A 27,326-nucleotide genomic window follows, 5' to 3' on the forward strand; every position below is an offset into this window, starting at 1 on the left:
GTTATGACAGTTTGCTACGGGAGTCAGTTAATACATTGATACAGTAGGCTATTACATCATACAGCTATTGCTACATCATAGCTAGTTATGTAGTGTTATCAGTGCTTGACTTGGACTGAAATAGGTTCCGGTACTCATTTTGGGTGTCGGTATTGTTTATATTTAGGTGTAGGAGCTCCACAATGCTTTTGAGCTAATATTCTATAAGATGAACAGGGGCTCAAGCAGTAGAACATGTGGTACTTGCCGGTACTCGGCTCCGGTGAGCTCCTGCCTGCCCAAGTCAAGCACTGAGTGTTATGCCTATTCAATGGGCCAGATTCAGTATGGTGATATTTTGAATTTAGCTGGTATTTATGACATTATAGCTGTTCTTTACTAAATAATGAATTAAACCTCTCAAATATCCAATTCCCAGCAGATGCAGACCAGCAGATATCGGGCAATGTTCCTCTCTACCCTTTAACTTTGAAACAGTGTCAACTAGAAGTTGTTGAATTCCAGTAAACTATTGATTTAATTATGAACCATCTAATAGTCTTGTAATAGATGACACATGACTGAGAACTTGTTTGCTTAACTGCATGCAATCCCTTACTGGTGGAGAGGTCACATGCTGTCTTTGAATCTAACACACAGACACACACACACACACTTTTACTGCACTCATTTCAAAGTATTACTTCCTATAAACTTCCCCTATCTTGCCATAAACATTTTTGCCTTCCCTCACTATTGTAAAGAAAATACTATGAGAAAATAACACAGCCAATGTAAAGCTGAACAAAGTAATTTTAAGTGACACTGTAGTTTGGGTGTATAATGCAGTTAGAATAACAAGAGACTTGACATCCATAGAATTGACACCCATAGCTTGCACTTAAATATCCACACCAAAAACAGGATATCACATGACACTGTGGGTTGATATGTTTACAGTGCTAAGCAACAGCACTGTTTTGCTCAATTTATTTTCTGACATAGATCATCTATTTTCCCTGTCTGTCTTTCATATGCCCTTGGACTATATTATGTTCAACAATATATTGAAAAATTACCCAAATCAAAAAATGTATATTTAAAATGTTAATGTTCATATTTTTCTATATTAATAAATTAATGTATGGAAAATGTTATTGAAATCAAAATACCACTCATATTTCAGAACAAGTGGTAAAGCTTCATTTGACGCCAATTTTTGCTTTGTAACACCTACATATTAAATATTATGGAGTCTTAAAGGAGATCTGGGTAAGGCCAAAATGTCATAAATATGCAAACGTTTATTATTTCTCAATTATGCTTTTAGATACAAATGTCAAATATATGTCAACAATCCTTCCTCCAAAGGACCATTCTATTCATTAAATGTTGTGAAAATCCCCCAAATCATGGTATTTTTTTGTCCTGGTTTCGTGAGGAATCACCATTATAAAGCTTCCATCACTGGTCTAGTTCCTCCTCTTCTATTGCTCACATTAACTGACACTAAGTGGAAACTGGTCACTGGCAACACCAGCTTTAAAATAACATAATTTTTACTCAAAACAGATTAGTTGCACAACATTAGCAGATTGGTCTTGGAAAAGAACACTTACAGTGGGGAAAAAAAGTATTTAGTCAGCCACCAATTGTGCAAGTTCTCCCACTTAAAAAGATGAGAGAGGCCTGTAATTTTCATCATAGGTACACGTCAACTATGACAGACAAATTGAGAAAACAAAATCCAGAAAATCACATTGTAGGATTTTTAATGAATTTATTTGCAAATTATGGTGGAAAATAAGTATTTGGTCACCTACAAACAAGCAAGATTTCTGGCTCTCACAGACCTGTAACTTCTTCTTTAAGAGGGTCCTCTGTCCTCCACTCGTTACCTTTATTAATGGCACCTGTTTGAACTTGTTATCAGTATAAAAGACACCTGTCCACAACCTCAAACAGTCACACTCCAAACTCCACTATGGCCAAGACCAAAGAGCTGTCAAAGGACACCAGAAACAAAATTGTAGACCTGCACCAGGCTGGGAAGACTGAATCTGCAATAGGTAAGCAGCTTGGTTTGAAGAAATCAACTGTGGGAGCAATTATTAGGACATGGAAGACATACAAGACCACTGATAATCTCCCTCGATCTGGGGCTCCACGCAAGATCTCACCCCGTGGGGTCAAAATGATCACAAGAACGGTGAGCAAAAATCCCAGAACCACACTGGGGGACCTAGTGAATGACCTGCAGAGAGCTGGGACCAAAGTAACAAAGCCTACCATCAGTAACACACTACGCCGCCAGGGACTCAAATCCTGCAGTGCCAGACGTGTCCCCCTGCTTAAGCCAGTACATGTCCAGGCCCGTCTGAAGTTTGCTAGAGTGCATTTGGATGATCCAGAAGAGGATTGGGAGAATGTCATATGGTCAGATGAAACCAAAATAGAACTTTTTGGTAAAAACTCAACTCGTTGTGTTTGGAGGACAAAGAATGCTGAGTTGCATCCAAAGAACACCATACCTACTGTGAAGCATGGGGGTGGAAACATCATGCTTTGGGGCTGTTTTTCTGCAAAGGGACCAGGACGACTGATCCGTGTAAAGGAAAGAATGAATGGGGCCATGTATCGTGAGATTTTGAGTGAAAACCTCCTTCCATCAGCAAGGGCATTGAAGATGAAACGTGGCTGGGTCTTTCAGCATGACAATGATCCCAAACACACCGCCCGGGCAACGAAGGAGTGGCTTCGTAAGAAGCATTTCAAGGTCCTGGAGTGGCCTAGCCAGTCTCCAGATCTCAACCCCATAGAAAATCTTTGGAGGGAGTTGAAAGTCCGTGTTGCCCAGCGACAGCCCCAAAACATCACTGCTCTAGAGGAGATCTGCATGGAGGAATGGGCCAAAATACCAGCAACAGTGTGTGAAAACCTTGTGAAGACTTACAGAAAACGTTTGACCTGTGTCATTGCCAACAAAGTGTCAAGGCCGGGCATAGGTGTGGTGTGGAATCAATTGCAGGATGCAGATGCAAGTCCAAATACACTTTAATAAAGTCCACAGAAACAACGGCTATAAACAGAGCCGGTTGAACAAGGGAAAAATAAACGCACTCAGCGTAAAAGTACAACAAACGCACAACGTGCAGACTCTCTAAATACATAGAGCACAAACTGACTGGCAACACCTGCTGACATAGAACAACTACACACAACCACAAGAGAGAAACAACGAGAACTTAAAGGACACATAATCAAGACGAAATGAGCAACAGGTGTAACAAATCAGACCAAACCAAACACACACAGACACAACGAACAGTGGCAGCTAGTACTCCGGGGACGACGACCGCCGAAGCCTGCCCAAACAAGGAGAAGGAGCAGCCTCGGCCGAAACCGTGACACAAAGGGTATATAACAAAGTATTGAGAAACTTTTGTTATTGACCAAATACTTATTTTCCACCATAATTTGCTAATAAAAAATTCATTAAAAATCCTACAATGTGATTTTCTGGATTTTTTCTTCTCATTTTGTCTGTCATAGTTGACGTGTACCTATGATGAAAATTACAGGCCTCTCTCATCTTTTTAAGTGGGAGAACTTGCACAATTGGTGGCTGACTAAATACTATTTTCCCCACTGTATGTAATAGTTAGTAGTAAGTAGTTCTACTACAGACTGTCAGAGTATTTCAAGACTTATGAGGAAAATGCTTGACATTTTCCAAAGAATTGGCCCCAAGCTGTGCAATGTGTTGGAATTGAGCAGGTATGGCTGGTAAATCTACAAGTTTTCAATACCATCGCAAAGACCTTGAACTAGGACTCTCCCCTAAGCCATAACCTTTAGAGACCAGTCTAATACGGAACAAGAAATAGAGAACTTGAAAGGGAACAATTATGTAATGTCTGGTTTATATTTAGGTTCCTGGTCAGATAATGCCAAGAGTGTGCAAAGCTGTCATCGAGGCAAAGGGTGGTTACTTTGAAGAATCTCAAATATAACATATATTTTGATTTGTTTAACACTTTTTTGGTTACTACATGATTCCATATGTGTTATTTCATAGTTTTGATATCTTCACTATTATTCTACAATGTAGAAAATATAAAAAATAAAGAAAAACCCTGGAATGAGTAGGTGTGTCCAAACTTTTGACTGGTACTGTATATACCAGGCGGTGTCAGAGGAAGGCCTTAAAAATTGTAAAAGACTCCAGTCACCCAAGTCATAGACTGTTCTCTCTGCTACCGCACGGCAAGTGGTACCAGAGCGCCAAGTCTAGGTCCAAAAGGCTCCTTAACAGCTTCTACCCCCAAGCTATAAGACTGCTGAACAATCAATCAAATGGCCACCCGGACTATTTACATTAACACTGCTGCTACTCACTGTTTATTATCTGTGCATAGTCACTTTACCTCTACCTACATGTACAAATTACCGCGACTAACCTGTACCCCCGCACATTGACTCGGTACCGGTACCCCCTGTATATAGCCTCGTTATTGTTATGACATTTTATTGTGTTACTTTTTATTTTATTTTGAACTTTAGTTTATTTAGTAAATATTTTCTTAACTCTATTTCTTGAACTGCATTGTTGGTTAAGGGCTTGTAAGTAAGCATTTCACGGTAAGGTCTGTTGTATTCGGCGCATGTGACAAATAAAATTTGATTCGATTTGCTGAGCTCTGTTGAAACTACAAGATAAACATCTTTATTGACCTGATCTGAGTGCAATTTATTTGAAGCCTAATATTATGATGTAATAAAGTTATTATAGCAACAACTTTACTGTGAGCGCTTTTCCAAGGGCATCTTGGAAATATTGAGCATGGATAGAGACAGTAATATGTATGTGTAGTGAAAACATGTGTGTGTGTATGTGTGCACGCACATTGTGTGTGTACTTTGGCAGCCTCTAAGACACACCCACCCCCTCTCAGCCTCAACCTCAGCCTTAGAGCCCTGCACACTGCTGCTATTGACTCACTTCTCCCCTGGACCAGAGAGAACAGAGCAGCAGTCTGTGCCTCGAACTCACCCCACACTCCTCTCACCACACCAGATATCCACATCCAGACAGCCCCCTTCTGCCACCAGACAACCAGAGGAACCATGGTGCTCTACCACAGGGAGTTTGACAAGGCAGGCAGGGCAGCCGGTCTCCAGATATGGAGGATAGAGAAGATGGAGCTGGTCCCTGTGCCTGAGAACCTGCACGGGAACTTCTATGTTGGGGACGCGTATGTGGTCCTCCACACCATCAAACAGCGGGATAGCTGCTTCTACGACCTGCACTACTGGCTGGGTGAGTTTGAGTGAGTGAGTGAGTGAGTGAGAGAGAGAGCGTGTGAGCGCGTGTGTGTTTCCTCAGGCTCTTCGCACAGCATGTCACACGATGGATGATTTGTTTACTGACGGAGGGTTATGAATCATTGGAGATTAACGTGAATACATTTGGGGAGTGCTTCATAGACATTTAAGTTTTATAGCTACAGGCTGAAATCCATGGCATAATATTCTCATAACCTTCTCATTAACATTAATAAATACATTGGCAATAGATAAAACAACTTAGCATCAAAGGACATAATATACTAACAGTGTTATAACACATTCACTTGTGTATGACACTTTGCTGTCATACACAAGATACAATTGACCATTTCACGTTGGCCTGCAGCTCCCCTGAACGACCCCATGTCAGACTAGTAGTAGAATGCCTCTGCTCTTTGTGGATGATCGTGTGTGAGCAGGGATGGAAGGTAAGGATTTTGGGCACTGGACAGCCAGGCTAGTAGACTACAATTTTTACTAGCCCGGGTCTAGAAATTCAAAAGGCACTCGCACATTTGAGCTATCTTTGTTGCAGGTGCATGGTAACAATTGAATAACATGAGAGAAAAAATAAGAAACCTGCATGCTGCTCTTGCTAATATAAGTGCTCTTTATTAAGCTTTACGTATCACCTCAGGGCCTTCATCAGAGCCCGGGTCTAAAATCTGTGCCATGCGATATTTGAAATGACAAAATGTCAATAGCCGGGTGGCTAATTGGGCACATTTTTTACTAGCCCGGTCTGAAAAGTACTAGCAATGGGCTAGAGGGCTAGCTTAATTTCCATCCCTGTGTGTGTGGCACTACTGTATGTGACGTTTCACAATGTTTCACAACTGTGTGAGGTCTCGTGGTGCTGTTCTCTCTTACTGCAAGTCAGCCAATCTTGTCATCAGCTGAGCTTTAAACTACTTTTTTGCCTAAGAAGTAAGAAACAAAAGTGACTATCTGGTTAAAGGCTGGGTGAGGTAATTGACTATCATGATGCTTCCTGGACAAGATAAGATAAGGTCATTCTCAGCAGAAGTCATAAACTATATCAGTCATCGTTCCACACTATATCACTCTCTCTCTCTCTCTCTCTCTCTCTCTCTCTCTCTCTCTCTCTCTCTCTCTCACACACTCTCACACCCTCTCTCACTCTCCCACCCTGTCACGCGTGCTGTAGGTGGGTGCAGTGGTGGAATCAAACGCAGGACACCGAAGTATAGTCCAACAGACTTTAGTAATCTCCAACAAGGAAATAAGACAACTCTTGCCCGAAGGCGAAATGACGCAAGAAGGCGAACAAAATGAAAGCGCACAAAACAGGTGCGTAATACTCCAACGCAGTGGAGGGAAGCTCAACCGAGCGAAATTACAAAATGAAGCCCTACACACGACAGACCAAAATCAATAACACACAACACTAGACAAACACAACGAGAAACTTATAGGACACTAATTACGCTAACCGAGAACAGGTGTGACAACAAACAGACAAAAGCAAACGAACATGAAACATACAACGGTGGCAGCTAGTATTCCGGAGACAACGAACGCCGAAGCCTGCCCGAACAAGGGAGAGAGGCAGCCTCGGCCGAAACCGTGACAGTACCCCCCCCTTGACGCGCGGCTCCAGACGTGCGCCGACTCCGGCCTCGGGGACGACCCGGAGGACGCGGAGCAGGGTGCGTCGGGTGCCCACGATGGAATTCCGTCAGGAGAGACGGGTCCAAAATGTCTCTCCTCGGCACCCAGCACCGCTCCTCCGGACCGTACCCCTCCCACTCCACTAGATACTGGAGACCCCCCATCCGACGTCTCGAATCCAAGATGGACCTCACGGAGTACGCCGGTGCCCCCTCGATGTCCAATGGGGGCAGAGGAGTCTCCCTGATCTCACTTTCTTGGAGTGGGCCAGCTACCACCGGCCTGAGAAGGGACACATGGAACGAGGGGTTAATACTTTTATATTCAACAGGTAGTTGTAATTTGTAACACACCTCGTTCAACCTTCCCAGGACTTTAAATGGCCCTACAAACTGCCGACCCAGTTTCCGACAGGGCAGGCGGAGGGGCAGGTTTCTGGTAGAAAGCCAGACTCGATCACCAGGTGGGTACACCGGTCCCTCACTGCGGTGGAGATCGGCGCTCGCCTTATGACGTCGGAGGGCCCGCTGCAGGTGGACGTGTGCAGCGTTCCATGTCTCCTCCGAGCGCCGCGCCCACTCATCCACCGCAGGAGCCTCGATCTGGCTCTGCTGCCAAGGTGCCAGAACCGGCTGGTACCCTAACACACATTGGAAAGGGGTTAGGTTAGTGGAGGAATGGCGTAGGGAATTCTGGGCCATTTCGGCCCAGGGAACGTACCTTGCCCACTCCTCCGGCCGGTCCTGGCAGTATGTTCTAAGAAACCTACCCACATCCTGGTTCACACGTTCCACCTGCCCATTACTCTCCGGGTGGTAACCCGAGGTGAGGCTCACCGAGACCCCCAACCGCTCCATAAAAGCTCTCCAGACTCTGGAGGTAAATTGGGGACCTCGATCAGACACAATATCCTCGGGTACCCCGTAGTGCCGGAACACATGGGTGAATAGGGCTTCGGCAGTTTGCAGGGCGGTAGGAAGGCCCGGCATGGGGAGCAAACGACAGGCCTTAGAAAACCGGTCCACAACGACCAGTATAGTGGTATTCCCCTGTGAAGGAGGAAGGTCAGTAAGGAAATCCACCGAGAGGTGGGACCATGGTCGTTGTGGAACGGGCAGGGGTAATAACTTACCCCTAGGCAGATGTCTAGGCGCCTTACACTGGGCGCACACCGAGCAGGAGGAAACATAAACCCTCACATCCCTTGCCAACGTGGGCCACCAGTACTTGGCACTAAGACCGGCCGATACCCGGGTGTCCAGAGGAGGGTGACGTGTGAGCCCAATAGATCAATCGATCCCGAACCTCGAGCGGAACATACTTCCGACCCTCCGGGCATTGTGGTGGACTAGGGTCGGTGCGTGCGCCCGCTCGAGCTCAGCATCGACCTCCCACACTACCGGTGCCACCAGACACGACTCCGGCAGTATGGGAGTGGGCTCCACGGACCTCTCCTCCGTGTCATACCGCCGAGACAGCGCATCTGCCTTACCGTTCTGTGACCCAGGGATGTACGTGATCTTAAATGTAAACCGGGTCAAAAACATGTTCCATCTAGCCTGCCGAGGGTTTAGCCTCCTCGCTGCCCGGATGTACTCCAGGTTACGGTGGTCCGTCAAAATGAGGAAAGGGTGTTGAGCCCCCTCAAGCCAGTGCCTCCACACCTTTAGGGCCTGTACCACGGCTAACAGCTCCCTGTCCCCTACGTCATAGTTTCGCTCCGCCGGACTGAGCTTCTTGGAATAGAAGGCACAGGGGCGGAGTTTAGGTGGCGCGCCTGACCGTTGTGAAAGCACGGCTCCAATACCGGCCTCAGACGCGTCCACCTCTACCTGAAATGGTAAAGAGGGATCCGGATGCGCCAGCACTGGAGCCGAGGTAAACAGGTCCTTCAGCCTCCCAAACGCCCTGTCCGCCTCGGCAGACCACTGCAGACGCACCGGGCCCCCCCTTCAAGAGAGACGTGATGGGAGCTGCCACCTGTCCAAAACCCCCGGATAAACCTCCGGTAGTAATTCGCAAACCCCAAAAACTGCTGCACCTCCTTCACAGTGGTTGGTGTTTGCCAATTACGCACGGCTGACACCCGGTCTACCTCCATCTTCACCCCTGACGCAGACAACTGATACCCCAAAAAAGGAGACCGACTCCTGGAAAAACAGACACTTCTCTGCCTTAACATACAGGTCGTGCTCCACCAGCCTCCGCAACACTCTGCGCACCAGGGCCACATGCTCGACACGGGTAGGCGAGTACACGAGAATGTAATCTATGTACACCACGACCCCCTGCCCCTGCATGTCCCTGAAGATCTCATCCACGAATGATTGGAAAACTGACGGAGCGTTCATCAACCCGTATGGCATGACAAGATACTCGTAATGGCCCGAGGTGGTACTAAAGGCTGTCTTCCATTCATCGCCCTCCCTGATGCGCACCAAGTTGTACGCGCTCCTGAGATCTAATTTAGTGAAGAAACGCGCCCCATGCAAGGACTCAGTCATGGTCGCAATCAGCGGGAGTGGATAACTGTACTTCACCGTGATCTGATTGAGACCACGGTAATCGATGCACGGGCGCAAACCACCATCCTTCTTCTTCACAAAAAAGAAACTCGAGGACGCAGGGGAAGTGGAAGGCCGTATGTATCCTTGTCTCAGAGATTCGTCTATGTAAGTCTCCATAGCTTTCTTCTCCTCCTGAGACAGAGGATACACATGGCTCCGTGGGAGCGCAGCTCCTGCCTGGAGGTCTATCGCACAATCTCCCTGCCTATGGGGCGGCAACTGCGTCGCCCTCGACTTACTAAACGCAATAGCCAAATCCCCATACTCAGGGGGAACGTGCAATGCGGGCACCTGGTTTGGACTCTCCACCGAGGTAGCCCCTACGGAAACGCCTAAACATCTACCCACACACTGGGCAGACCACTCCATCAGAGCCCTCTCCTGCCACGAAATAGATGGGTTATGGGTACTCAACCAGGGCATGCCCAGCACCACCGGATACGCAGGAGAGTCAATCAGAAATAGCTGAATCATCTCCTGATGACCCCCCTGCGCACACATCCTAAGTGGCGCAGTGACCTCCTGATCAAGCCCGCACCCAACGGACGGCTATCTAGGGCATGAACGGGAAAGGGACATCAACAGGAAGAAGGGGAATCCCTAAAGCTAAACAAAACTTCTTATCAATAAAATTCCCAGCCGCGCCTGAATCTACCAGCGCCTTATGCTGGGAATGAGGTGCTACCTGTGGAAAACTCACAGGCATACAGAAATGTGCAACAGAGAGCTCTGGGTGAGTGGGGCGCCTACTCACCTGGAAGGAATCCCCAGTGCGGGACCTGTCGTCCTCTCCCCTAGGAGGCCATCCCCAGCACCTAGCCGCGGTGTGTCCTCCCCGACCATAGTTGGTGCAGGGGATGGACCCCCTAGTAAGCCGACCCCTCCTCTCTCTAGCGCCAGCGCCCCCGAGCTCCATGGGGCACAGCTCGGAGGCGCTGGAGGGTGAAATGGACGGACCCCCCTCGGGACGTCCGCGGGTAGCTAGCAGGTTATCCAGCCTGATGGACATGTCGACCAACTGGTCGAACGTGAGGCTGGTGTCCCTACAGGCCAGCTCCCGACGGACGTCCTCTCGTAGACTACATCTGTAGTGATCGACGAGAGCCCGATCATTCCACCCTGCATCTGCCGCTAGAGTACGGAATTCGAGGGCGAACTCCTGGGCACTCCTCCTCCCCTGCCGGAGGAAGACCAGACGCTCCCCCGCCGCTTTCCCCTCCGGGGGAATGATCAAACACCGCCCTGAAGCGGCGGGAGAACTCGTCGTATGTTATGGTGTCCGCGTCGATCCTCCTCCACTCCGCGTTGGCCCATTCCAACGCCTTCCCGGACAGGCAGGAGATCAGGGCGGACACGCTCTCATGTCCCGAGGGCGCCGGGTGCACGGTGGCCAGGTACAGCTCCACCTGGAGAAGAAAACCCTGGCACCCGGCCGCGGTCCCATCGTAAGCCCTCGGGAGCGCGAGTCGGACTCCTCGGGGTTCCGGTGCGGGAATGGGCTGACTGGCCGATGGTGCTGGCAGGGAGGGTGGCGGTGGCGGCGTCCCCCAGCCTCGGATGGTGGTGATCACCTCCTGCAGTGCGGTCCCCATCTGCAGGATCTGGTCACCTTGTTCCCGGACCCTGTCCTCCAGCGTCGCCTGGGCTGCTGCGGCTCCTGCTGATTCCATTCTTAGGTGTGTTATTCTGTCACGCGTGCTGTAGGTGGGTGCAGTGGTGGAATCAAACGCAGGACACCGAAGTATAGTCCAACAGACTTTAGTAATCTCCAACAAGGAAATAAGACAACTCTTGCCCGAAGGCGAAATGACGCACGAAGGCGAACAAAATGAAAGCGCACAAAACAGGTGCGTAATACTCCAACGCAGTGGAGGGAAGCTCAACCGAGCGAAATTACAAAATGAAGCCCTACACACGACAGACCAAAATCAATAACACACAACACTAGACAAACACAACGAGAAACTTATAGGACACTAATTACGCTAACCGAGAACAGGTGTGACAACAAACAGACAAAAGCAAACGAACATGAAACATACAACGGTGGCAGCTAGTATTCCGGAGACAACGAACGCCGAAGCCTGCCCGAACAAGGGAGAGAGGCAGCCTCGGCCGAAACCGTGACACACCCTCTCTCTCCCACCCTCTCTCTCGCTCTCTCTCTCTCTCTCTCACCAGCTCCTAGTGTTAAACCTCTGTAGTGTTGTGCAGCGGCTGCAGAATCCATAAATAGAAATGGTAGATTCTGTTTTAGAGCAAAAATATGAAGACCACAACACCAGTGTGATTATTGTTGCCAAGCCATCTGTCTGCAAGGGTGACAAAAAAGATGTGAACAAACAGTCACACGACACACAATGTGAAAATAAAGCATACTATGAACATCACAGTGATGACATCAACCAGGCAGTTTGGCTCATAAGAATGAGCATTGTGCTAAAGTTCCTTTGTCTAAACTTGAATACTCTCTCATTTCATACTAACATTTATCATATTGTATTTAAGTACTGTACCACTCATGTACTCTCCTCAGGTAAGGAGTGCAGCCAGGACGAGAGCACGGCGGCGGCCATCTTTACTGTTCAGCTGGATGATTTCCTAGGAGGGAAGCCTGTCCAGTACAGAGAACTGCAGGGGTTCGAGTCCACCGCCTTCACACGATACTTCAAGGGAGGCATCACATACAAAGTACAGTATTGTCTTACTGATGCATTTTATTTACGTTTATTTCACTAATATTAGATTTGTTCCTGTATCTGTCTTACTGCTATTTACTACTAGAAGATATGGTGTTATATTGAACCAAAAAGCACCCTTATTTTTAGCAGTGAACATTCATTCTATTTGCCACATTTCAGACCCTGGGCATCATATGCTGGAGGTCTGCTATTAAATAAACACTTGTTGTAACGTTTTGTTTGGACCATGGGATGGAAAAGGAACCTGGTGTGGAGGGAAAAAGAGGTGCAGACCAAGAGGAAAAACAGTTATGTGTTCCTCACGCTGTTTGTTTTCTTGGTTCTGAACCTTTCTTGATTTTCCGTAATATTGCCAATTCACTAGAAGGAAGTACTTGAAATTCTACCCTTGTTCAACCTCACAGGGTACTCATAAGCCCTGACATTGCCTTTTATATGTTGTTTCAGGGATGTTTGTGTTGGGTACTATGTAACTGTGTACCTTATTTTGTATGTGATGTATGCTATGTACACCCCATCATTTTACGCTGCTGCTACTCTGTAAATTATTTATGCATAGTCACTTTAACTCTACCCACATGTACATATTACCTCAACTACCTCAACTACCTCAACTAGCCAGTGCCCCCGCACATTGACTCTACACCGGTACCCCCCTGTATATAGCCTCCCTACTGTTATTTTATTTTACTTCTGCTCTTTTTTTCTCAACACTTTTTTGTTGTTGTTGTTTTATTTTACTTTTTTATTTAAAAATAAATGCATTGTTGGTTAAGGGCTGTAAGTAAGCATTTCACGGTAATGTCTACCTACACCTGTTGTATTCGGCTCATGTGGCAAATAAAATGTTATTTTATTTTATTTTATCTTGTAATGCTTTTAAACTGAGCAAGACAAATTCCCTCTTGAGGGCAATGAAGTATTCAATTCTATCCTAATCTACTCTATTTTATTATATTATATTATATCCTGTTCTATTCTAGGCCGGAGGCGTGGCCTCTGGGTTCCATCATGTGGTCACCAACGACCTGTCAGCTCTGAGACTATTCCATATCAAAGGTCGTCGCGTCGTCAGGGCAACCGAGGTCACCCTCAACTGGTCCAGCTTCAACAGAGGGGACTGCTTCATCGTGGACCTTGGTGCAGTAAGTTTTGATTGATTGATAGATAGATAAATAGATTGATTGATTGATTGATTGATTGATTGATTGATTGATCTACTGATTGACTAATTGACTCAGCGATGGATCAATGGATCGGTAGATTGCACTCTAGCCTCCCTCTATGTGAGAGTGTACCATATAGATATAGAACATGTATCAATGATATAGTGTCTATGGTGGTAACACTGCCTCTGCCACTTGTCTGGCACAGATGGTAGTGCACTCAGTGACCCTGTAACAACAGTTAATTTATTTGACTGTCACCTTCCTGAGAAACCAGACTCATTGTCCAGACAAACTTCAAATTCTGTTGAAAGACAAATATTACCTGTTCGGCTTGAGTTCTACGGTATGTTGACTTAAGGTGGGTTTATGTATCAGATAATTTGATATACTGTACAAGGTATCCTAATGTTCACCAAGCTGTACTGTTCACTCTTATTTTAATATTGCCCGAAATCAGGATGTATTGCCACACAACAGTGACCCACTGAGTTGGAACCCGGGTAATCTGCTTGCCACAAGATTGTGTTAGCCCTCGAAGCTAAACGCCTGCATGCACCTGGAACTTGAAAAAGTGGGCAAAACCCTATTTTCAACTGAACCGTACCTGTTATCTGTCTCTAGGTTATCTACCAGTGGTGCGGTTCAGAGTGCAACAAGTTTGAGCGCCTGAAGGCAGCGCAGGTGGCTGCCAGTATCCGTGACAACGAGAGGAATGGCAGAGCAAAGCTGGTTGTCGTGGAAGAGGGGAGTGAGCCATCTGAGTTAACTGAGGTGACAGATGCTAATTTAATATTTATTTTTACAACCACAATATTTAACTTTCATTCCCTAGTCTATCGTTTGCACTCTTGAATGGACATTAATCGCAAAACACTGCAGGCACCTAACTGTATGACAGTTAAATAATCCACTTATGTGCGCTATCATTTCGCAATCTCCATTAACACAAGTCAATATTATCTTTGTCTTTTTTGTCTTTGTGTTTTTACCTGTCAACCTTAACAGGTACTTGGAAACAAGCCAGATCTACCAGAAGGTGATGACAATGACGATATGGTGGCAGATATCTCCAACAGGAAAATGGCCAAACTCTACATGGTATGGTACACAGTCTACAGTCGTGGTCAAAAGTTTTGAGAATGACACAAGTATTGGTCTTCACAAAGTTCACTTCAGTGTTATGAGATATTTTTGTCAGATGTTACTATGGTATACTGAAGTATAATTACAAGCATTCCATAAGTGTCAAAGGCTTTTATTGACAATTACATTTAGTTTATGCAAAGAGTCAATATTTGCAGTGTTGACCCTTCTTTTTCAAGACCTCTGCAATCCGCCCTGGCATGCTGTCAATTAACTTCTGGGCCACATCCTGACTGATGGAAGCCCATTCTTGCATAATCAATGCTTGGAGTTTGTCCGAATTTGTGGGTTTTTGTTTGTCCACCCGCCTCTTGAGGATCGACCACAAGTTCACAATGGGATTAAGGTCTGGGGAGTTTCCTGGCCATGGACCCAAAATGTTGATGTTTTGTTCCCTGAGCCACTTAGTTATCACTTTTGCCTTATGGCAAGGTGCTCCATCATGCTGGAAAAGGCATTGGTTGTCACCAAACTGTTCTTGGATGGTTGGGAGAAGTTGCTCTCGGAGGATGTGTTGGTACCATTCTTTATTCATGGCTGTGTTCTTAGGCAAAATTGTGAGTGAGCCCACTCCCTTGGCTGAGAATCAACCCCACACATGAATGGTCTCAGGATGCTTTACTGTTGGCATGACACAGGACTGATGGTAGCGCTCACCTTGTCTTCTCCGGACAAGGTGTTTTCCGGATGCCCCAAACAATCGGAAAGGGGATTCATCATAGAAAATGACTTTACCCAGTCCTCAGCAGTCCAATCCCTGTACCTTTTGCAGAATATCAGTCTGTTCCTGGAGAGAAGTGGCTTCTTTGGTGCCCTACTTGACACCAGGCCATCCTCCAAAATTCTTCGCCTCACTGTGCGTGCAGATGCACTCACACCTGCCTGCTGCCATTCCTGAGCAAGCTCTGCACTGGTGGTGCCCAGATCCCGCAGCTGAATCAACTTTAGGAGACGGTCCTGGCGCTTGCTGGACTTTCTTGGGTGCCCTGACGCCTTCTTCACAACAATTGAACCTCTCTCCTTGAAGTTCTTGATGATCCGATAAATGGTTGATTTAGGTGCAATCTTACTAGCAGCAATATCCTTGCCTGTGAAGCCCTTTTTGTGCAAAGCAATGATGACGGCACGCGTTTCCTTGCAGGTAACTATGGTTAACAGAGGAAGAACAATGATTTCAAGCACCACCCTCCTTTTAAAGCTTCCAGTCTGTTATTCTAACTCAATCAGCATGACAGAGTGATCTCCAGCCTTGTCCTCGTCAACACTCTCACCTGTGTTAACGAGAGAATCACTGACATGATGGCAGCTGGTCCTTTTGTGGCAGGGCTGAAATGCAGTGGAAATGTTTTTTGGGGATTAAGTTCATTTTCATGGCAAAGTGGGACTTTGCAATTAATTGCAATTCATCTGATCACTCTTCATGACATTCTGGAGTATATGCAAATTACCATCATCAAAACTGAGGCAGCAGACTTTGTGAAAATTAGTATTTGTGTCATTCTCAAAACGTTTGACCACGACTGTATACACACTCTAACACACACACACACACACACACACAAATTCATCTCGTTGTTGTTCCTTCCAGGTATCTGATGCTTCCGGAGCGATGCAGGTGACCCTGGTCTCAGAGGAGAATCCGTTCTCTCAGAGCCATCTGCTGTCTGACGAGTGCTTCATCTTGGACCACGGGAAAAGCAAGATGATCTTCGTCTGGAAAGGTACATATTTAAACTGATACACATGCTTATCTTGACAATCTAAATTCATCCCCTCATCCTTGTGTCCCATCTTCTTTGTACCTATTCTTCTTCATGAATCATCCATCATCACCCATAAAGGCCGTAACGCCAACCCCAGCGAGAGGAAGACTGCCATGAAGACTGCTGAGGGCTTCATCAAGCAGATGGGCTACCCACCTAACACACAGGTTCATGCTCATTATCATCCATATAGCATCAGTCATAATTGCTTTGGTTGGATCATTTGATTGGATCAACCCGTGACTCAAATATCAGTCTGTCAGTTCATGACCTGCTAAACTGATCAGGACTGAAGGAGAGTTGATCCCCAACCCTGACATTCATAGAAACCACTCCTCTTCTCTATCTCCAGATCCAGGTACTCCCAGAGGGTGGGGAGACTCCCATCTTCCAGCATTTCTTCCAGGGGTGGAAGGATAAAAACCAGAGCGAGGGGTTGGGGAAGGTCTTTGTGACCGAGAGGATCGCAAAGATACGTCAGGTGGAGTTCGATGCCTCCAAACTCCATGAGTCCCAGAGCATGGCAGCCCATTATAACATGGTGGATGACGGCACAGGGGACACTCAGGTACATGACCAAGTGTTACCGCCACAAGACTAGTATGAAAATGTATGCACTCACTAACTGTAAGTCGCTCTGGATAAGAGCGTCTGCTAAATGACAAAAAAAAATAAAAAATAAAGACCACTGAGCTAAGGTCTAAGCAATAGATCAGGGAGCTAACACAGGCCTTTAGGTATCAGGCAAGATTCCTCATTACGTGAGCATTACAAGCAGTGAATAAGCAAATATGCTAATGTCAAAATGAGTCAAGTGTTTTATTCTACTGACAATTCCAATCACATGGATTGTAAACACATTATATAGTCTAATAGCCAGCCAGATGCATGTTTTATGTTCCAGATCTTCAGAGTGGAGAGCAGTGGTCGAGTCCCAGTCGACCCAAATACGTATGGCCAGTTCTATGGAGGAGACTGTTACATCATCCTCTATACTTATAAGAGAGGACAGATCATCTACACCTGGTGAGTCTGGTAGACCTGTACTCATATATCCAATTGGTCCTCTGTAGCTCAATTGGTAGAGCATGGCGCTTGTAACGCCAGGGTAGTGGGTTCGATCCCCGGGACCAACCATACAAAAAAATGTATGCACACATGACTGTAAGTCGCTTTGGATAAAAGCGTCTGCTAAATGGCATATTATATTATAATTAGATTGATTGGTTGGTTGGTTGGTTGGATGGATTGATGAATTGATTGATTGATCCCTATACTTCCTGTGGCAGGCAGGGAGCTAGCAGCACTCTAGATGAGCTCACAGCTTCTGCCTTCCTAACTGTGGAGCTGGATCGCTCCCTGGGAGGGAATGCAGTTCAGGTAAGATTAATCCAAATTAAGATGAGGATCTCTTATTGTCAGATGTCTACAAATGTCCAATGGATCTACTTTTATCCCAACCCCTCCGAAAGACACACACTGATGTTGAAGTGGTTGGAGCAGAGGGCCAGCCCTAGTGTAAATGTGTAAAAACTGTTTACATTTTGTCAATCCTTTTTTTATATCACGGTTGTAAAGTGTGATACTAGATGAGGTTATTCTCTTCAGCCTACTGTGTATTAAATCCCCTAATTTGACTGTCTTATCAGGGTTTACTTTCCATGCCTATGGGGCATGACGGAATATTTTCTCTAGGTGTGAAGGAGGTATCTCATAATCTGATTCAATGTTTTATGATCAACTGTTAGCACAGGGTGCCGCTTGTACAGAGACACTGGGATATTCTCAATTGATTTTACTAACTCCTCTGTCCTCTCCTCACCTCTTTTTTTTTAAAGGTCAAAGGTAAACGAGGAGAGGAAAAGTGGAAACAAATGTGCTTGTATGAAATGAGAAACTCCTTCTCCACTCCTGCATAATCAGGCAAATCGAGAGTTTGGGACAATAAGGTTCTATGTGCAAAAAGATGATTCTGAGATAATTAAAGTTCTGAACCCTCAATGGTTTGAATGGTGTCAGCAATGTTATATTGTATTCTTTTGAGCTTAACAACATGATTTGGGGTATTTCGAGTACTATATAGGTAAAGAACGTTGAACAGAACAAGGCTATGTCAATAACTAAATTTAGACAAAAATGCAGATAGAATCTTATAGTCCCAAACTCTCGGAATGCGTTTACAGGGGTGGAATACCAAAATAAATGTGTAAAGTGATCAAAACAAATGTAGCTAGTTATAGATAAAACGATAAGTAGAGTATAGTTTTTAAATGTGTGCATGCTTTTCTCCTTCGAGAAAACAACAGCTGACTCAGAGGGTGTGACGGATATTAAAACACTTCTGCGCTACCTGGCGCGAGGACACTCTTGTGCATCCTCTGCCGAAGTAGGTAATCGAGGGGAGCAGACTCCTTTGTTCATCTACTAACGAATTGACACTTTCTTCGACCACTCGACAACTTAACGGTTTCTGGGTCACGGAGGAGAGAGAACGGTCTTTTGCCCAAATCAGAATCTCCCACTGTGTATGACGTGTTATAGCGCCCCCTAGTGGTTGTCTACAGTATAGGGTCTCGAACTGGCCCTCAAGCTATTGCTTTGCTATCCATGTGCTCCTGTACCAAATGTGATATGCGTTAAGACTTTATTTTTGGTCTCCTAGGTGAGAGTGTCCCAAGGAAAAGAGCCTGCCCATCTCCTGAGTCTGTTCAAAGCCAAGCCCCTCATCGTATATAAGAGTGGTACCTCACGCATCGGAGGCCAAGCACCTGCGGCCCCCACACGCCTGTTCCAGGTCCGACGTAACCTGGGCACCATCACACGCATCGCTGAGGTTAGGATGTTCTCTCACACAGATACACACCAATGGTTGTTTGATTGGCAGTGATGGAAGGTAAACACACATGAACGCAGTTTACACACTATTTTGTGAATAGGGTTATGCACCGATTATGCTAAATTAGAGTTTATTTGCACTGGCATTTACGATGCTCATTTTGTCATTTCCTATCATCTAGACTGGAGGTCAGTGTTTCCTCACCACTAGATCCCAGTTGCATTGTCTGTTGTGTGTGTTGTCGCAGGTGGATGCGGAGGCTGGCAGCCTGAACTCTAACGATGCATACCTGCTGAAGCTGCCCACGGGGCAGAGCTACCTGTGGGTGGGTAAGGGCGCCAGCGTGGACGAGGAGCGGGGGGCCCAGTACCTGAGTCAGGTGCTGGAGTGTCAGTCACAACGCGTCGTAGAGGGACAGGAACCAGGTGAGAATATCATACAGATTCCTTGGCCTGGGCCCATATTCATAAAGCTTCTCAGAGGAGGAGTGCTAATGTATTATCAGTTTTCCTTTTAGCTCATAATGAATAAGAATATATGGACAGGGTCCTGATATTAGATCAGAACTTCTGCTCTGAGAAACTTTATGAGATGTGATGTAGTACTCAGGAATGTCACCAGGGGGCAGACTGAGACAAGGAAAGTGTCGAGGCAGATTGACAAGTTTGAGGTTTTTAGTCCTAAAAATGTATATCACAAGTTCAAGCTGCAAAGAAACTCAAGCAGGTTTGTTTGGTTTGGTTGTAGCGAACCTCTGGGCAGCATTAGGGGGAAAGAAGGACTACCAGACATCAGAGAGACTGGCGAGTAAGAGCCTCACTCAACAACCTCGCCTGTTCGCCTGCTCCAACAAGACTGGCAGGTTCATAGTGAGTACCACACACATGCACGCACGCACACTCACACAAACACACTCAGATAGATAGATGACAAATACTGTTTGCAGATTGAGGAGGTTCCAGGAGAGTTCAGTCAGGAGGACCTGGCAGAGGATGACGTGATGCTGTTGGATGTCTGGGATCAGGTATGGAGCTTGTTACACATCCCCAAATTACAATTTTCAGCCCATTTCTAACTCTATGGAGGGTGAAATTTTTTTCTAATAGGTGTTTATCTGGATTGGCAAAGATGCCAATGAAGTTGAGAGAACTGAATCTGTAAAATCAGGTGAGTTTTGGTCTTTGCCTTGTGTGTGTAAATAGGGTAGTTTCTTTTTCGTAGAGTACATTTAATATAGAGTTTAATATAATACATACACAGTGCCAGTCAAAGGTTTGGACACAACTACTCATTCCAGGGTTTTTCTTTATTTTTACTATGTTCTACATTGTAGAATAATAGTGAAGACATCAAAACTATGAAAAAACATATCAAAATACACTACCGTTCAAAAGTTTGGGGTCACTTAGAAATGTCCTTGTTTTCGAAAGAAAAGCAATTTTTTTGTCCATTAAAATAACATCAAATTGGTCAGAAATACAGTGGAGACATTGTTCATGTTATAAATGGCTATTGTAGCTGGAAACGGCTGATTTTTAATGGAATATCTACACAAGCGTACAGAGGCCCATTATCAGCAACCATCAGTCCTGTGTTCCAATGGCACGTTGTGTTCGCTAATCCAAGTTTATCATTTAAAAAGGCTAATTGATAATTAGAAAACCCTTTTGCAATTATGTTAGCACAGCTGAAAACTTTTGTGCTGATTAAAGAACCAAATATACTGGCCTTATTGAGACTAGTTGAGCATCTGCAGCATCAGCAATTGTGGGTTCGATTACAGGCTCAAAATGGCCAGAAACAAACAACTTTCTTCTGAAACTCGTCAGTCTATTCTTGTTCTGAGAAATTAAGGCTATACCATGTGAGAAATTACCAAGAAACTGAAGATCTTGTACAACGCTGTGTACTACTCCCTTCACAGAACAGCGCAAACTGGCTCTAACCAGAATAGAAAGTGGAGTGGGAGGCCCTGGTGCACAACTGAGCAAGAGGACAAATACATTAGTGTCTAGTTTGAGAAACAGACGCCTCACAGGTCCTCAACTGGCAGCTTCATTAAATAGTACCCACAAAACACCAGTCTCAACGTCAACAGTGAAGAGGCGACTCCGGGATGTTGACATTCTAGGCAGAGTTGCCCATCTTAATCTTTTATTTTTATTGGCCAGTCTGAGATATGGCTTTTTCATTGCAACTCTGAAGAAGAGTAGGTGAATGGATGATCTCAGCATTTGTGGTTCCCACCATGAAGCATGGAGGAGGAGGTGTGATGGTGTGGGGGTGCTTTGCTGGTGACACTGTCTGTGATTTATTTAGAATTCAAGGCACACTTAACCAGCATGGCTACCACAGCATTCTGCAGCGATACGCCATCCCATCTGGTTTGCGCTTAGTGGGACTTTCATTTGTTTTTCAACAGGACAATGACCCAAAGTATACCTCCAGGCTGTGTAAGGGCTATTTGACAAAGAAGGAGAGTGATGGATTGCTGCATCAGATGACCTGGCCTCCACAATCACCCGACATCAACCCAATTGAGATGATTTGGGATGAGTTGGACCGCGGAGTGAAGGACAAGCAGCCAACAAGTGCTCAGCATATGTGGGAACTCCTTTTTATTTATTTATATTTATTTTACCTTTATTTAACTAGGCAAGTCAGTTAAGAACAAATTCTTATTTACAATGACGGCATACACCGGCCAAACCCGGACGACGCTGGGCCAATTGTCCGCCGCCCTCCTTCAAGACTGTTGGAAAAGCATTCCAGGTGACTACCTCATGAAGCTGGTTGAGAGAATGCCATGAGTGTGCAAAGCTGTCATCAAGGCAAAGGGTGGATACTTTGAGGAATCTGTTTAACACTTTTTTGGTTAATACAGGATTCCATATGTGTTATTTCATAGTTTTGATGTCTTCACTAGTATTATACAATGTAGAAAATAGTACAAATAAAGAAAAACCCTTGAATTAGTAGATATGACCAAACTTTTGACTGGTACTGTATTCCTTTAATATATTTGAGGTGTGAACACAATATTTTCTATGGTTTATCCCATTGATTGACAACATCTATGTGTTCCCTTCCTTACAGCCAAGACATACATAGAGACAGATCCAGGGGGTCGGGATAAGAGGACCTCCATAGTGATGGTGAAGCAGGGTCATGAGCCCCCCACCTTCACAGGGTGGTTCCTGGGGTGGGACACAGCACGCTGGGACTCAGACACCGTGGCTATGACCATGAAGACACTGCAGATTTAGCATCAATGAATCCCAACAGTTATAACACTGTTATAACACAGTTTAGACTGTTATAACGGTTATAACCTTCACTTTGTATTCAGCCGAGGGTTTACAAGTACTATAGTGAAACCCCAGATAATGTGCACAGCTTGGACATCTTTGTTGTTTTTGTTCCAAAGACAAAAGACCAAAATGTATGATATATGAAGTTAATTTGAATGCTGATCTTTACATTTGGACTTGTAAATGTTGGTATTTGCTGTATGCTATCAAAACAAAGAGAGTAGCACACTCCATATGTATAACCTCCCAGTAATTTATTGGGTAAAAAAACATTTGCTGTTTGCTGTATATAAAAAATAGAAAATATGTTTGTAATTTGTGTATTGGCGAGTATGGAAGTTTGAATGCTTTTGTCATTAAAAACTATGAAAGAAAATGCATAACGCCTGCTGAGAGTTCTTTGCATGAACTCACACTGAGAAAGATATTTTTATTTATTTATTTTCAAGTTTAACCTAGCCTCGCAAGCCGCCTGATTTTGCGAGCTTACATGAATGGTTCGCTAGTCAGTCTGGTAATTACCAGGCTAAAAGTCTAACCACAATGGACAATCAAATGAATTGAAGATGGCGCTAATACATTATTAAACAGTTATTAGCTCCAGTGTCTTGTCTTCATCTCAAACCTTGGACTACTCTGTAGCCTGTAAAAAATTACTTGTAATTCATATCCTACAATATTTGAGTACCTGAAAAAGTCATTTTGGTCATTTTACGAATATCAAATTAAGTAAATTGAGTGTGCGATCCCGCTGGGCACAGACATCAATTCAACGTCTATTCCACGTTGGTTCAACTTAATTTCATTGAAATGACGTGGAAACAACGTTGATTCAACCAGTGTGTACCCAGTGGGATTGCACTGCAATGTTATTTCGAATGTCAATTTCCCGCCATCCCAATGTCTGCTTCTGAGGATCCCACCCACTTTCAGATCATACGATTGAAACCATTAAGCGATCAGACCAGATCCGAGAGACCACCCAAGCCACACAGTAAATGTGTTCTTGATAGTCCTCACCTTGTAAATCACCCTGTTCTTTGATCTTGCATTAAAGCTGCATTAAAGCTTTTTCCTCACATAGCACAGACATTCTGATCTAATTATAAAATCATAAAAAAATCGGCATACATTGGCCCTATCTTTATTTAAACATACACATTTACGCATGACACATCTTTAATTAAATATCTAGATCTTCATATTCTTGACGTTGGTTGCAATCAATGAAACTTGAAACATTTCTATCACCAGCCACACAAATGTAGCCTATAGATGAGTTCCAGATAAGATACACACATTTTACACAGAAAACATTGTGTCGAGTACATCTAGAATATATAACACGCCCTTTTCATTGCAACCCGTTGCAATGTAATTTCAGAGTGCAATGACACCAAGTGACAGATACAGGTGGCGCGTGGAGGTGTGTCGTGTAGGGACGACGACAGGCACCACTCTCCACCAACCGGACAATGAGAAAACGGAGCGCTCTGGGACTTCAACCAACCAGAGCTCCTGCTAGAAACATTCTGGGTTGAACCCGTGGTGCGGGAATGGATTGGAGAGGGAGTCAATCCACGTTTATCATTCAGTAGTCGTGTGGACGTGATAGTGTGAGCAAGAGAGAGGAGATCATAAAGGATACCCTGTTGCGACGATTTCGCTTTCATGTTTTGGAAAGTCCATAGGCCTACATCACAAAGGTAGGTGTGCATTTTTTTTCTCCATGCATAGAGATTATGAACAGAGATTACGTTTAGTACAATATGTGGAATAAATTAGATTATACCCAAACCATCGTCGCCAGTTTTTCATGACAGTTTGCATTGAATGTCTGCCTAGACCGCCTGTTATTGAGTGCAAGATGATTGAATAGCAAACTAGCAATAGCCTGCTAATATATAAGAGCATTCATTCATTGTTTTTTTTTCATAGCACTTGTTGGCATAACCCCTCTGCCCCTCTGTCTGCCTGTCAAACCATTTGTTTTGCCGTTAGTGGTAGAAGACTGATGTTGCAGCGCAACAGTTTCTTGATGGCCAGCCAGTCAATCTTGTGTAGCATATTTAGATTATTCTCTCAATTTACGATTTGGCAGGCAACGAGCAGAATAATGTCATTCCACGCTCTTGTACCAACAGCAATGATCATCAACCCGACGACAGTTCAAATCGGATTTTTGTTGGGAGCACGCCAGGGTCCTTGTCATTCAATATCGATAGCCTACTGCCTCTGAATGGGAATTAACATATGAAATCCACCGAGCACCGAGCGCTGCACTAGCCGCTACTTGTGCAAATAGGCTCCTTGCACACCCCGCTGGTTTACCTCTCATTCATCTCATGGCCCGAAATATTAAAGATGTAAAAGGCTTAAGAATAAGAAAGAGAGAGAGCATTTTCACTTACAATGAGAAAAGGAAAAAAGAGAGAGACTGTATAGGCCTAGGCTATATTCACTTACAGTTGTAAAGCAACAGACTACTGTTCTTGTTGGTTGTTGAGTGCTTTTTACAGCTGCTTACATTGTATCCTCTCTCTTTTATTTCCAGGTGAATGCTGCAGGACAGCCCCCTGGGAAAGGAATGAGCAAAGAAGCCTTGTGATTATTTGCTGAAGCAGCAGCGGCACGCTTCTCCCCTGTCTGAGTCTCCCTCAAAGTGTGAATAACAAGATGGGGAATGGATTATCAGACCAGATCTTCCCCAGCCTTCCTTACTTCCAGGCCCTCCATATTGTCATCCTGGGTCTGGACTGCGCCGGGAAGACCACTGTCCTCTACCGCCTTCGTTTCAATGAGTTTGTGAACACGGTCCCCACTAAGGGATTCAACACGGAGAAGATCAAAGTGTCCCTGAGCGCTAGCGGAAAGTCCTGGCGGAAGGCAGCGTTCCACTTCTGGGACGTGGGTGGTCAGGAGAAGCTTCGCCCCCTGTGGCGCTCGTACACGCGGTGCGCCGACGGCATTGTGTTCGTGGTGGATTCCGTCGACACCGAGCGCCTGGAGGAGGCCAAGACGGAGCTCCATAAGATCACGAGGTTAGCAGAGAACCAGGGGGTGCCTGTTCTAGTGGTGGCCAACAAGCAGGACCTGAGGAACTCTCTGCCGCTTCACGAGATGGAGCGCTCTCTGGCGCTAGGGGAACTGGGTAATGGAACGCCCTGGCACCTGCAGCCCACCTGTGCCATCATAGGGGAGGGGCTACAGGAAGGTCTCGAGAAGCTCCACACCATGATCATCAAAAGGAGGAAGATGCAGAAAGCTCAACAGAAGAAGAAGAGATGATCGGATTGGTCACACACACAACCGCCATCATGGCGGAGTTGGTGGAGTTACAGAAGGACTTCATATGAGATATCAATGGTGGTGGATGGTGACCCACCTGTCGGGGTGTTAACCTGTTAACCATGAGCTGGACACGTGGTGTTGACTAGTATGGTGTACTACAGTACCCATAATGCTAGGTGTCTCCTTATCAATACATTGACCAGGTGATGTGGAGCTCTCAGTGATGGGTCAGCTGCTTGCCTGCCTGTCTGTCTGTCTGTCTGTCTGTTGGCTCAGTTGTATCAGACAAATGGAATGGGACTGAGTTTGTTCAGGGCTATCTCGGGGTGTTGTCACTATGTCCTCACTGGAACTAATGGAGTAGATATTTTTCACCATGCCATGGACTTTGGATGGTAACAGTCCTGGCTGATACAGTAACATGGGACAGTGGTCACTAATGTATTTTTATAGGAAGTATTTCATCATACCATGAGGCATACAAGAGTTCTCAGAGAGACAAAACAATCAAAACATTGTTGAAGTGTCAGAGAAGTCAAATGTACACTTGATTGTATGCTGTCTATACTCTCAAGTGTTACAAAGGTATTTAGCCTATTGTTCAATCAGTTTGAAGCCTGAAAACACAATGAAATTATAGGTTTACCAAAGCTTTTGTTGACAATGAGATTACATGTCGAAAACACAAAGAAGGACTATGTCCCCCCCACATTCTGAAATTGCAGTTTTGTCCATGCGGAAGCCTCTGAGCGGTCGGGTAGGCTGTTTGGAGTGGTTATCTGACCGGATTACATGTTTTTATTTTTTTATAACAATTGATGTCCCCCCCACTTCTAAAAACAAAGTTGCGCCCCTGGATAGAAGTCTAGATAGAAGAGTTCAGAATAAGCTCAATGATGATGATTCACTGAGAAGAGAATACAGAGAGTTTTTAAACTTGAGTGTAATTACGTTAGTGTTTCATCAGTGATAAATGATTAGGATCTACAGCAGTTAGGCTATTTAATGTTACTATCACTTGGGTGAGGTGAGGTCAAGGTGGGGTAAAAACTCAGTTCAGCTCAGCACTATTCGTGTCAGTGTCAGGCAGGGTGGTTGTGTCGTGTGTAATTCTGTTGATTGTCAGGCTCAGTTGGCTCAGCATACTCTGAATATTCCTTCCTGGCTTGGCTAGCTGTCTGATCTGGACCCTGTACTCCAAAGGTGTCAGGCTTCTGTCAGATCCAGGCCTAGTACCTGCCTAAGACTTTGGGTGCGTTCCAGAGTGTAGATCCAGCCCTACTTCGCTATCTACCAGGCCACGTGTAGCTCAGTTGGTAGAGCATGGCGCTTGTAACGCCATGGTTGTGGGTTCGTTTCCCACGGGGGACCTGTATGAAAATGTATGCACTCATTAACTGTAAGTCAAGTCGCGCTGGATAAGAGCGTCTGCTAAATGACAAAAAAATTAATAAAAAATCTACCTAAGAATTTGGGTGCGTTCCAGATACACCTTTTCTGCTGTCAGATCCAGCCCTACCTAACACTTTAGGTGCGTTCCAGATACACTCATTCTACTTAGGTCCTTGCAGTTTATTGGATCGT

At 45.2% G+C, this 27,326-nt stretch overlaps 2 protein-coding genes across 2 annotated transcripts; both read left to right on the forward strand.

Annotated features, from left to right (window-relative positions):
* The first annotated feature begins 4,994 nt into the window (after window positions 1–4,994).
* LOC121586577 (adseverin) lies at window positions 4,995–22,824 on the forward strand. Its single transcript, XM_041903374.1, has 16 exons — window positions 4,995–5,299; window positions 12,064–12,218; window positions 13,213–13,374; window positions 14,020–14,169; window positions 14,404–14,496; window positions 16,130–16,262; window positions 16,383–16,471; window positions 16,657–16,872; window positions 17,209–17,330; window positions 17,594–17,684; window positions 18,967–19,137; window positions 19,388–19,565; window positions 19,888–20,009; window positions 20,087–20,164; window positions 20,247–20,307; window positions 22,237–22,824. The coding sequence occupies exons 1-16, from the start codon at window positions 5,107–5,109 to the stop codon at window positions 22,404–22,406; spliced, it is 2,184 nt and encodes a 727-aa protein (XP_041759308.1). The 5' UTR covers window positions 4,995–5,106; the 3' UTR covers window positions 22,407–22,824.
* Window positions 22,825–24,062: 1,238 nt separating this feature from the next.
* On the forward strand, window positions 24,063–27,118 carry LOC121586578 (ADP-ribosylation factor-like protein 4A). Its single transcript, XM_045226069.1, has 2 exons — window positions 24,063–24,157; window positions 25,006–27,118. The coding sequence occupies exon 2, from the start codon at window positions 25,128–25,130 to the stop codon at window positions 25,737–25,739; it is 612 nt and encodes a 203-aa protein (XP_045082004.1). The 5' UTR covers window positions 24,063–24,157; window positions 25,006–25,127; the 3' UTR covers window positions 25,740–27,118.
* Window positions 27,119–27,326: the final 208 nt, after the last annotated feature.

Source organism: Coregonus clupeaformis, chromosome 17, assembly GCF_020615455.1.
Source record: "Coregonus clupeaformis isolate EN_2021a chromosome 17, ASM2061545v1, whole genome shotgun sequence".
In the NCBI taxonomy this organism is placed as follows: domain Eukaryota; kingdom Metazoa; phylum Chordata; class Actinopteri; order Salmoniformes; family Salmonidae; genus Coregonus; species Coregonus clupeaformis.